Consider the following 12,664-nt stretch of genomic DNA (forward strand, 5'->3'; position numbering starts at 1 on the left):
ATCGTGGACTTATTGTGGCATATGCTTTCATAAACGAGCACATTCATCAGATGCATACAGTGTTTTCCTCAGCAAATACATATATATGGAAAACAAAATTGCAGTCACATTAATCAAATCGTCATGAAATCCAAGAGGTTAAGTAATTCAATGTCAATATTAAGTGTACACAATATAAGCACGACTAAGTGATAATGCAATCTTCCTCGCTTTGCTATGCTAATTTAATATAGTCGTGGCACCTTTTTTTCTGTTTAATTTCAACAAAATATATTTGAATATCAGATGAAGGCACCAGTGGCTGGATAAGTGATAAGATATGATATTTTCTTCACAATTATGTTCTAAAATAAATCAGGTTTTTACTTATAGCCATGTCCTTTCTAATTATATGAGGTCACTACAAACCCTTAAACAGGGCAAAGCAAGGCTGGCATTCTTTAGAAGCAGAGGAGAAGGCATCTGTACTAGAACAGATGAGTGCATGCAACCCAATCCTATCCATTTTACATAGCAGTACCACTGATTTCAGTTGAGTTTACAGGTGCAGACTTATTGCGTTTAAACTCCTCTGGAACAGGCACTAAACAGGCAAGAAAAACATAAGCCGCCTTTGGATTTTCTTAATAAAAGGCGGGGTATACATTTAACAACAAAAATAAACAATAAATAAAATCAGTTGCACAAACTGGGAGAGCATACAGATAACAGAACTAGAGCATGTTATTGTCACAGACAACAGAGGTAAGCATCTTTGTGTCTATTTTCTAAGCAGGAGGCATTGATCGTGTGATGGGCTCCTATTTCAATAACTATTATTATGACACAAAATTATCTGCCTTGGTTGGTTTGAGTGCAGCACAGTGGCCATTGCTTATTCTAACGGGACTAGTTTGTTGCTTGGTGCAGTGATTCTGGCTGTACTATCTTATCACTTGCTCTGGAGCTGTGGCAGTGCCACTGAAGGCAGAATGAAATCCAGGTGCTGTTATTAACTTGCCATTCTGTAACTGCCTCCTAATCAATCTGCCTCACATTTTTGAACATCTCTACATTTCAAAACAAACCAGAACAATAATTACGGGGTTGCTATAGAAACTGCTTCACCCTTAACGTTCTAGATCAAACTTTAAGCCCATCAGAAATGCCTTGCTGATGAAACCAGTAGCTTTATTAGGAAACCAGAAGGCGATCTCTTGAGTTCAGTATACAGGTCTTGAGAACCTGCTTGTAATCATCTGGCTGTATTGCCACCAATACAGCGTGGCTTACAGCAAGACATGCAGCCCATCTGTGAACTGGTTCCTACAACATTGCTGTCGTGGTTAAATTATCCTTCAGACCAACTCCCTTGAGCAGCAGCAAAATACTTTTCAAAACACTGCCCTCTCCCCGCCAATGTCTTCCAATTATGTCATACCTGGACCATATCCCAGTAACAGCCAGCCTGGATTAGACTGTATCTGAATGCTCTGAATACAGGATATGTTCCCAAAGGAAACTTTATTAGCACTCGAAGGGCATTTAACGAACTCACCTTTTTCAAGGTTGCATTGCATATGTCCAAATAGTAGATGGCAATGCTTGCAATTACGTAATCCATGTGGTATATCTCCAGCTGTATTAATTCTGGACTGTTGCAATTAAGCTTTATTCCAGAGCCAAAATAGACAGGTCTGCCAGGCTAATAATATCTCACGAGTGCTCATCCAGGACAAGGATGAAGGCATGATGAGAGCTTGAGGCTAACAGCACCCTCTACTTTGTACCAGACATTGCTTAGGGGAGCAGCTCCTTTCTTTAGGATGTGTTACGCATGAACCCTCACTTCAGTGCTCTTTGATACTACCTTGAGACGTGAAGCTTGATTTCAGCCTGAACAAAGGTTCTGTGACTCTGAGCTCTGGAAGTCAGCAGCAGGCAATGTTTCACAAAGGACATTCAGAAATTTGTTTCCTGGTTATCTCTGGATAGAAATTGTGTGGCATAAACAGCTCTTAGCCTGCTGACATGGATCTGAACTTTTGCTACTTGTTTGAAAACAAAGTAATCCTGTTCAAGAGGACCAAACTGCCCTCTTAGGGTCTGGTGGCACACGTACCTATCGATGCTTTCCAGTTGTGTTTTTTCTCTTTATGCATACAGTTTCTGGTATTTACCAGATGTCTGCTTAAAACTAGGGCATACCTGCTTACTTGGTTTCACTGCATGAGTCTATCTATCTGGGAATGTGACCAACATCTAATGTATTCAGTTTACATGTACATTGAATATAAATGCAGAAAATAAATCTGTAAAATAAATAATAAAATCACAAATAAAGCTAGGAGTTCATACCCTCCTAGCACAAGAGCCAGCATGGTGTAGTGGTTAGAGTGCTGGACTGAGATCGGGGAGACCCGAGTTCAAATCCCCATTCAGCCATGAGACTGAGACTTGCTCTCTCAGCCTAACCTACTTCACAGGGTTGTTGTGAGGAGAAATTCAAGTACGTAGTACACCGCTCTGGGTTCCTTGGAGGAAGAGCAGGATATAAAATGTAAAATAATAATAATAATAATAATAATACCCATCTATTATATAGCATTATCTTAAATGTACCTGTTGCTAATCCCATGCGTGGCAGCTCTTGTGAGAGTTCGTGAACAGCTGCCGATAGTGATGGGGGTGGGTGAGAGGAAGAATATGGCTGTGGTGGTGGTGGCCAAAGAAAACTGCCTGCTGAAGAAAACCGTGGGTGGGAAGGGGCCACGACCAGCAGGTGGCCACAACAGGCAGACCAGAACACTGGGGCGGGAAAGAAGGCGATGGGGGCGGGCAGGGAAGAGGAAGAAGGCAGCTCTGGGCAGCTCGGTGGGGGGAGAAGGTGGTGGTGGGCCAGAAAACTAGAGGCACAGATGCTTTGCACCCGGCCCAGCTAGTATATATATATATATATATTTTTTTTTTGTCTTATACTTTTTATTCAATTTTCACAACACAAAAGGACAAACACAAATGATACAAACACTCACAAACACACACAATAAAGACTTCCATCTCATTATTGGAACAAGTGTTGTTGACAATAACCGGATCTTGCCTATAGATTAAACATTCTCTCCCCAGTAATTCATATAAAAAACAACTTTAGGGTGTTTTTAACTAGTATATTTAGATTAAGTGGCGCAGCGGGTAAATGCTTGACTAACAAGCAGAAGGTTGCCAGTTTTAATCCCCGCTGGTCTGTTTACCAGACACCCATATTGGGCAGCAGCGATCTGGGAAGGTGCTGAAAGGCATCATCTCATACTGCGTGGGAGATGGCAATGGTAAACCTCTCCTGTATCCTACCAAAAGAAAACCACAGGGCTCTGCGGGCGCCAGGAGTCAACATTGACTCACTCGAGTGCACACTTTTCATGTCATTTTATCACATCTTAGTCAATTCATTTTAGCCACTGGATTTTTTGGGGGCTATAACTCTGTTTGACAATTACAGTCGTGATGCAACAGGAGAGGAGAGCTGGTCTTGTATTAACCAATTAACAAGCATGACTTGTCCCCTTAGCTAAGCAGGGTCCGCCCTGGTTGCATATGAATGAGAGACTTGATATATGAGCACTGTAAGAGATATTCCCCTTAGGGGATGGAGCTGCTCTGGGAAGAGCAGAAGGTTCCAAGTTCCCTCCCTGGCAGCATCTCCAAGACAGGGCTGAGAGAGATTCCTGCCTGCAACCTTGGAGAAGCCGCTGCCAGTCTGTTAAGACAATACTGAGCTAGATAGACCAAAGGTCTGACTCAGTATAAGGCGGCTTCCTATGTTCCTAGGCATTCAAGTGAGAGACAGATGCTATGCTTCTCCATTAGAAAGTTTACCCAGACACGTCACAGAGGAAACCAGTTCCCATCCTAGGTGCGTCTGTCACAAAAATGGTTGCTGAGATTTTGCAGCACTATCATTGATGTTTGGATGGTTGTAGTAATGTTGCCTCCAGAGAAAGGAACAATTTGTTTCGGGAAGTAGCGTCAGACGCATTTATGTGGGTTAAATTGTGAATGCCTCTGAGCATTACAGACCTGTTCTTCAAGCAGAAGTCTATGGTCTGATATTTATTTGCATGCAGAAGTGTGCCATTAACTTGGGAGGTGACATTAGTGATCTTTTGAGCCCAACCTTATCAACAGCCACTCTTCCCCATTGTTCAACTATGGGGAAATGTTTACTACTTATCCAGTTTTTCTGCAGCTTAAACCTCTTGCTCCTTTTCCTTTCTTGCAAACTACATGTTTGTGTGTGTGCATTTAAGTAAAGGTTCAAAGGGAGTCCCTACGCGAACACCCTTTTAATGGCCTTGGTGTGTCCCACATGCAAATCTGAAACCTGCAACACCCAGTTTTGCTGCCAGCATTAATACATGTAAATAGTGATATTCACTCTTCCCACTTCTTCATTTATGCCTAATATTTGTATTATTATTGTATACTCTGTTTCTTAGTCTTTGTCTCAGTTTCTAGCTGTTACATGAATGTAGACTTTCTGGCCTGTATTCTATTGTGCACTATTATAGGGATGTGCACGAACCGGTCCGGAGGCCATCGTAGAGGCCTCCAAACCATTTCAAATGTGGCGCAGTCTGGTGGTTCAGCACCAGGAGGTGGTTCTTTACAGGCAGGGCTGCACTTACCCCTCCTGCCGCTTTCCCCCCACTGGCGCTCCTTTTATGTATTTATGTATTTATGTATTTGATTTATATACCACCCTTCCAAAAATGGCAATTCTCGGGGCGACAGCATACCTCCCTGCCGCCTCTGCCCCCATTTTCGGCCAGAAGTGGCCAGAAATACCATGCCCGTTGGGTAGGCATGCGTGACATGCACATGAACACACGGTACTTCCGACCACTTAAAGAACCACCACCCTGGCGCCAAACCATGGAGGCGCAGTTCCATGCACACCACCACACTGTTAAGGATCTTCCAGCATTGCAGACATAAGGTTGTATATAAGAACATAAGAACAGCCTTGCTGGATCAGGCCCAAGGCCCATCTAGTCCAGCATCCAACTTCACACAGTGGCCCACCAGATACCTTTGGGGAGCCCACAGGCAAGAGGTGAGAGCATGCCCTCTCTCCTGCTATTGCTCGCCTGTAATAATATGCAATATGTAATAATATGCTGTTGCTCCCCTGGAATAATATGCAAGACAAGTTAAGAACAAAGTGAATATAACCCTGCTAACTAAGCAAAGAGGCACCTTTTAAAGTGGTGTTTCTCTTATATTTAGCAGGGGGAGAGCAACTGGCCGTATCCAGTCCCAGCACATCGTCTCTCTCATGGCTGCTGCTGGTGTCTACTTCTTGTTTCTGTTTATATTATGAGCCCTTTTGTCACAGGGAACCATTTTATTTCTATTTTCATGTAAACTGTTTTGAGAATTCTGCATTAAAAAGTGGTATTTGACAAAATATATAATATTTGTAACAAAAATGTGTGATGCAGGAGTGACTGCAGTTTGTTGCATTAAAGAAAGCAAAGCCTTTTTGTTAGGGCTTTGAGATGCTAATTCTAGTTCTTTGTCTTACCACAAAGTTTTTCCAACAAACCATGTACTCTCGAAAGCTGTATTTCGGATCAGTAGTCACATCAGGCAAAGTAGTCTGTGCCTGATGTGATTGTCAATGGCCTTCAGATAGCCATCTAAGAGCTGGCCCTGGGATTTCAAACCGTATCTTAACAATATTTGGAGGGATGTAAAATATCAGCAGAACAACAGTGCCTCAATTTTTATTGTACCCCATAATAGAAGATTTGTGTAATGATGTACAGTATTGTGCTGTAGAGTTTGAACTGGGGAGAAATTAATGTTGAACCTGATAAAGAGTCTTTCCAATGCCAACAAACGAAGCTAAAATAATATTCCAATAGTCTAGCAATTTGTGGCAGGCAGAATAGCCAGATTTACGGCAACATCTCAAAACTGAGGTCAACGTTCGAGAAGGTAAATGGGGGGAACTGTAAATTTCTATATTCTATTCTTGCAATGTGAGAGGAAAGCATGTTGATTAAAATGATTGGAATTCCATAGATGCTATATATAGTTGCTTTTCATCATTGTTGAGGATGCATTTTTGTTGCTTTGCTCTTAATTGTTGTGATTACTGGAACAATACATATTAATTATTATTATTATTATTTTGCATTTATATTCCGCTCTTCCTCCAAGGAGCCCAGAGCGGTGTACTACATACTTAAGTTTCTCCTCACAACAACCCTGTGAAGTAGGTTAGGCTGAGAGAGAAGTGACTGGCCCAGAGTCACCCAGCTAGTATCATGGCTGAATGGGGATTTGAACTCGGGTCTCCCTGGTCCTAGTCCAGCACTCTAGCCACTACACCACGCTGGTTCCATACAAGGTAGCAGAGCTATCTGAAATGTGCATAGCAGCCCTTAACTTGCCACAGTGGTTTGGAAAGTTGCTGCTGAGTAACCCATACAAGCCAGAAAACCCAAGTAGTGCATCTTGACTGGTGTGTGTGTATAATTCAGCAGCAGCAGAAGCAAGCACAGCAGTGCCAAATGCAAGTCACTGGGGGAAACGCTGATCTCATTGCCACAGCCGGGCAGTGAAGCCACCTCAATGCTGCCGAAAGAACTCTGTAGCAGCGATGGAACCGAAAGCAGGTCTATGGCTCGTCTGCTGCTCATCCGAGTGAGCAGGAGGGCAGAGATGATGCAACACCACGAAGAACAGGAACCAGCACATGCATCTCACAGTAATCAGCCTCCTTGAGTTCCCAAATGTTGGGAGAAGAGAGCTGGTCTTGTGGTAGCAAGCATGCATGGTCCCCTTTACTAAGCAGGATATGCCCTGGTTGCATATGAATGGGAGACTACATGTGTGAGCACTGAAAGATATTCCCTTAAGGGATGGGGCTGCTCTGGGAAGAGCATCTGAGGTTCCAAGTTCCCTCCCTGGCAGCATCTCCAGGAAAAAAAAAGCTAAGCAGGGTCCACCCTGGTTGCATATGAATGGGAGACTAGAAGTGTGAGCACTATAAGATATTCCCCTCGGGATAGAGCCGCTCTGGGAAGAGCATCTAGGTTCCAAGCTCCCTCCCTGGCAGCAACTCCAAGATAGGGCTGAGAGAGATTCCTGCCTGCAACCTTGGAGAAGCCGCTGCCAGCCTGTGAAGACAATACTGAGCGAGACAGACCAAGGGTCTGACTCAGTCTATGGCAGCTGCCTATGTTGGTTTGTTTCCCCTGAGCTGGCTAGCGAGCGACACGGAGCAAGCGAGCGACACGGCGCCCAGGAGGAGCCTGGACTGGTGTCTTTGGGCAGGCAGGAGCCGGCTAGGCCAGGGCCGCGCGGACCCCGCAGGAGGGGGGGCTCGAGTGTCCCCCCCCAGGAATATCCGCGCCCCCCCACTCGGAAACAATCCTGGAGCTTCCCAACAGGCTGGTGGCTCGTCTGCAATGCGGCCGGCGGGGGGAGGGGGGCTGGGTCTCCGCCCAAGCGACACCCCCGCCCCTCCATGGGTGGGGCAGCACACAGGCATGGACCCCGTATCATGGGGGAGGCGGAGGGCGCGTCCCCGGGGTCCTCTCCCCCTCCCCTCCCCGCCGCGCCAGCGGGGCCAGCCAGGGAGCAGCCGCGGCGGACTGAGACCCGCGTGGTCACGTGATGGGCGCCTTGCGCAGGGAGGGAGGGAGGGAGGCCGGCCATCTTGAGAGCGGGCCCGGCGGCGTCCGCGCGGCTGCCTGCCAGCCTCCAAGATGGCGGAGGCGTCGCTCCCGACGGGCTCGTCCCCCCCGCGGCCTCCTCCCTCTCCGGCCCGGCGGCAGTAGCGCGCCTCCCCCACCCCCGTCTCTCCTCCCTCCGCAGACCATCATGACCGGGGCCTCCTGGCTCCTGCTCGGGCTCCTCCGGCGGAGCTGCGGGGGCCGCCGCCCCGCCCCGCGCTGGGCGCCCAGCAGGCCTCCCTCCGCGGCCGGCCTCCGGGCCCTGCGCGGCGCCGCACCGCAGCAGGTAAGCGGGGAAGGAAGGAAGCGCCTCTCGGCCGCCGCCGTTGGTTTCAGTCAGTAGGAGGACTGCGGCCAGCGCGGGTCTCCAGGTGATGGACTACAACTCCCATCGCCCCCTGCTGCAGCGGCCGCAGGGGATGATGGGAGTTGTAGGCCAGCCGACAAACACCTGGGAGTCCCAGTGTTCCTTCTAAGGGGGATCCCCAGAGGTTGTGGACTGCAACTCCCATAGCCCCCAGCCAAAGGCCCTTGCAGCCGGGGATGCTGGGAGTTGTAGTCCACAGCATCTGGGAAGCCCCTGTTCGACAAGTCTATGAAGGAGGAGAGGTCTGTCAATGGATGATTAGTCCAGAGGGCTACATGCTCTTTCCATGCCGCTGAATCCCCGGGGCCAGGAAGCTGGCATGGGAGGTTGTTTTCTCCATGTCCTGGTTGTGGGCTTCTCACTGGGGCCTGGGCTGGCCACTCTGGAAAGCCAAAGGCTGGTCTGAATGGACCTACTTTAGTCTGAGCCAGCTGGGCTCTTTTGATGTCCTTAACACACAATCCTGTCCAGTGTTCCCTCTAACAGGGATTCCCAGAGGTTGTGGACTACAACTCCCAGCATCCCCAGCTGCAAGGGCCTTTGGCTGGGGATTATGGGAGTTGTTGTCCACAACCTCTGGAAATCCCTGTTAGAGGGAACACTGCTCTTGTCCTTCCCCTACCCATTAGGTCCCCAAACCTGCAGGCCCCGTTTGTTTGATGAAAGGCACCTCTTTCTGTACTTGTTGATTTTCTCTAGGAGTATGTTTTTGTATGTGTTCTTTAGCTTGCCTCTTGTTTGGAGGGGAAACAACCTGCATTTCCTAGAGCATTCCTCTGCATTTGTTTGGCTTCTATAGAATTGTTGGTGTTTAGTTAATAGAAGAGATTACCTCTATGTGTACTGAGGCAGTTTGCCTCATCTGTATGTATTGAAATTGTTGCAAGAAAAAGAAAAAGAGCAGATAGGATTCATACTGGTTTCAGGACATGGGTTTTCCCAACCATGCTGTGAAAAGGATGTCCTGGGGTAAGGTGCTAGCATTTGGAGAAAGCAAACTCTTCAGTGGATGCTTGACTTGGAGCAAATACCCTGAAATAATCTCCATGCATGTATCTTGTTGGAAAAGGAGGGCTTGGGCCCCTCTGCTGCGGAGTCTGAATGGAACTCTGGGCAATTGTGCTTGAATTTATTTTAACTAGCCGGGTTGGGCACAGAGCATTTGTGCCTCCGCTGCCCTGCTTCTCCCCAACCACCTGCATGGTTTCTGGCTGGCGGGCCAGCTGGAAAGCTGGCCCACCACCTCCTCCCGTCCTCCAGTTCCCGGCAGCTGGCCCACCCTGCCGCCCACCTGTTGCTCCCAGCGGCTGGCCCGGCCCACTGCCACCTGTTCCCACCGCTGTGTGTTACTGCTGGCCGGCTGCTGGCAGGAGCAGCCAGCTTCTTCGCCTGCCTGTGGTTTCTGGCTGACGGGCTGACGAGAAAGCCGGCCTGCCACCACCACCTCCCGCCTACCCGCCAGCTCCCGGCAGCTGGCCATCCGGCAGCCGCATCCCTGTTTTCTCCCCTGTCCTGTTGCTTATTGGCAGCTGCTTGCGAACTCTCGCGAGAGCTGCTACACATGGGATTAGTGACAGGTACACCTAGGAGAAATAGATAGATAGATAGATAGAAGATGGGTAACGGAACCTAGTTTCTTCTGTATATCTCTGGCCATTGATCAGATTCAGTGCTGTGTGGGTCTTGGTGTTTTCCTGGCTGATTTACTGAGCAAAACTCTCTTTTCTACTGTCTTCTCCCCAGAGCCTTCTGTCACAAATGCTGTGCCTCACATCTGCAGGACTTGCTCAGCCTATAGTGAAAAGGCACTTTGTCCCACTCTGGAAGCTTCTGGGTGAGTAAGGAAAGACTTCTTAATCCAGGGGGAAGAGCAGTGCCCCATAACTGAGCTGCCTCAGGCTGAGTTCAGCTTTGGACTCCCCCAGGCTTTTCCTGACATTCTTCTGGCTGAAGGAGAGGAGAACTGGTCTTGTGGTAGCAAGCACGACTTGTCCCCTTAGCTAAGCTGGGTCCACTCTGGTTGCATATGAAAGGGAGACTAGAAGTATGAGCACTGCAAGATATTCCCCTCAGGGGATGGAGCCGCTCTGGGAATAGCAGAAGGTTCCAAGTTCCCTTCCTGGCAGCATCTCCAAGACAGGGCTGAGAGAGATTTCTGTCTGCAACCTTGGAGAAGCCGCTGCCAGTCTGTGAAGACAATATCCTACAACTCCTGGTGCAGACCACTTGGAGCAGACACAGTTAACTTGGCTACAACTTCATCTGTTCTCAGTTGGTTTACAAGTCCAATTTAAAGGGCCAGTTTTGACCTTTTTAAAGACTAAAAGAGTCTTGGCCCAGAATAACAGCTATTGCCTTCTTCTGGAGAACTTATCCTACATTATGATCTTCTTTGGGGCACCCGCTGTGGTAGCTCCTGCTGTGTAAAGTATGGTGGGGTGGCGATGTGGGACAGGGCCTTTTCTGTGGTGGCACAAAAGTGGTGATACTTCCTCTATAGGGATGTTCACCTTGCTGGCTTTCAGATACTAAGCTAAGGCAGCCTTCTTTTGGAGCATTTGGATGAGTTTTTATGAAAAACTATTGCTCTCAATAGGAGGTTTTAGCTATTTTGTTTTTGTGTCATATATGATTGTGTTTTATATATTGTGTTTGTTTTTATATTCTTAGTATGATCAGTAAGCCACCTTGAATATTTAAGTCCAAAAGGTAGCATTTAAACACATACCGGACAGGTGACAGAATCTTTGACTCTGGCTCCCCTCCGTCTGGCATCTAAGAGTTCAGCAGATGTTTTCCACAATGCAGCATTACAAAGCTTGAAATACTGAGGACTAGAAGTTATGTTAGTTCCTTTCAAAGGGAAAGCAAAGCTGAGGTGCTCAGAATTCCAGGCTCCTTTGCCCTGTGCCATGCCTGTGAGAGAGACACCACAGCCCTGAATATATATTTGTTCCTAGGTGGCACTTGCTATTTTTCTGCTTCTGGCTCTCGTCACAATGGCAGCAGCGATGGAGGGTCCAAAGGGAAATCCCCAGAGGAAGATGAGGGTAAGTGCATTTTTGATGTTAAGCGTTTCATGTTTTTGATAGGAAGTTTCCAGCCAGTAGTGAGACTCTCCAGCCTGAAAAAGAATCTTCTCTACTCTTCTTAGTAAAGTGTGCTGTCAAGTTGATGTTGACTCCTGGCGCCCGCAGAGCCCTGTGGTTGTCTTTGGTAGAACACAGGAGGGGTTGAGCATGGCCTCTTCCTGCGCAGTATGAGATGATGCCTTTCAGCGTCTTCCTAAATCTCTGCTGCCCGATATATAGGTGCTCCTCCCATAGTCTGGGAAACACACCAGCGGGGATTCAAACCGGCAACCTCTGGCTTGCTAGTCAAGCCATTTCCCCGCTGTGCCATTAGGTGGCTTCCTCTTCTTAGTGAGGACACAGTTTTCATTATTCTTGGGGGTGGGGCTTCAGAATATTTCCTCTCAAGAGTTTCTCTGCCTAGTGATATGTGATGAAGAGATGCCAGCTCCTTTCTTCAGCGAGTTGTGGAGCTGTCCACGTTCTTATATGCTTCCCATCTTTTTGCAAAACCCAAACTTGAATTAGTTTTGCCCAAATCAGATGAGTTCTGTGCAGTGTTCCCTCTAACAGGAATTCCCAGATGTTGTTCACTACAACTCCCAGCATCCCCACTTGCAGTGGCCTTTGGCTGGGGATTATGGGAGTTGTAGCCAACAACATCTGGGAATCCCTATTAGAGGGAACACTGGTTCTGTGATCTGCAGTAAGGTTATCTTTGCCACAAAAATGAGTCTGTTGTCTTTCACCTTGTTCTTTTAGACATGCGTTCCTGTATGTATTTCAAATATTAACATTGTTTAGAAGCGAATGTTAAATTGAGGTCATGTCTTTGGAAGAGCAGTTAAATCTATTTGGGGATGCTGAAATCCAGCTGAAATGTTGAAGTGCCTTCCTGGGTTGTTACAGGGGAACTGCCTCCAGGCGGAAAGATGGGCTCTGCATGATGATGATGATGTGAACTTATTTTTAGAGTGTCTTCCATTTACCTGGCACTTTACAGAGAATGAGGGGATGGGCTCCTGCCCCAAGGGCTTTGTGATCCAAAACACAGACAGACGGGAGACACCAGAGTTAAGGAGGGAGATTAAGGCGTGAATAAGGTCTGGCAGATTTTAATTTAATTTAATTTAATTACATTTATATCCTGATCTTCCTCTGAGGAACTCAGAGCAGTGTACACACTTTTGTCTATCCTCACAACAACCCTGTGAGGTAGGTTAGGCTGAGAGATACATGACTGGTGGCCCGGAGTCACCCAATGAGCTTCATGGATGAATGGGGCTTTGAACTTGGGTCTTCCCGGTCCTAGTGCAACACTCGAACCACTACGCTCTTCAGTCACACACATTTAGCCTTAGTTGCAAAAGGATGTGGGGACTCCGGGTGTGTGCCAAGGGGTGCTCACAAAAGATGCACATGGCTGGGTCTTTTGGCCATTGTCTCCCTTCTGGGAAGGAGCTGGCGTCTGCAAGGGAAAGCATGCCAAGAACCTGCAA

At 47.5% G+C, this 12,664-nt stretch overlaps 1 protein-coding gene across 1 annotated transcript in view; it reads left to right on the forward strand.

Annotated features, from left to right (window-relative positions):
• The first annotated feature begins 7,503 nt into the window (after window positions 1-7,503).
• SPG7 (SPG7 matrix AAA peptidase subunit, paraplegin) overlaps window positions 7,504-12,664 on the forward strand; it is a 30,893-nt gene continuing 25,732 nt past the window's right edge. Inside the window, exons 1-3 of the mRNA XM_053271363.1 lie at window positions 7,504-8,013; window positions 9,838-9,928; window positions 11,055-11,144. Of these exons, the coding sequence (XP_053127338.1) occupies window positions 7,669-8,013; window positions 9,838-9,928; window positions 11,055-11,144 (526 nt within the window). The 5' untranslated portion in view covers window positions 7,504-7,668. The remainder of the gene's footprint in view (window positions 8,014-9,837; window positions 9,929-11,054; window positions 11,145-12,664) is intronic.

This window comes from Hemicordylus capensis, chromosome 9 (assembly GCF_027244095.1).
Source record: "Hemicordylus capensis ecotype Gifberg chromosome 9, rHemCap1.1.pri, whole genome shotgun sequence".
Classification (NCBI taxonomy): Eukaryota; Metazoa; Chordata; class Lepidosauria; order Squamata; family Cordylidae; genus Hemicordylus; species Hemicordylus capensis.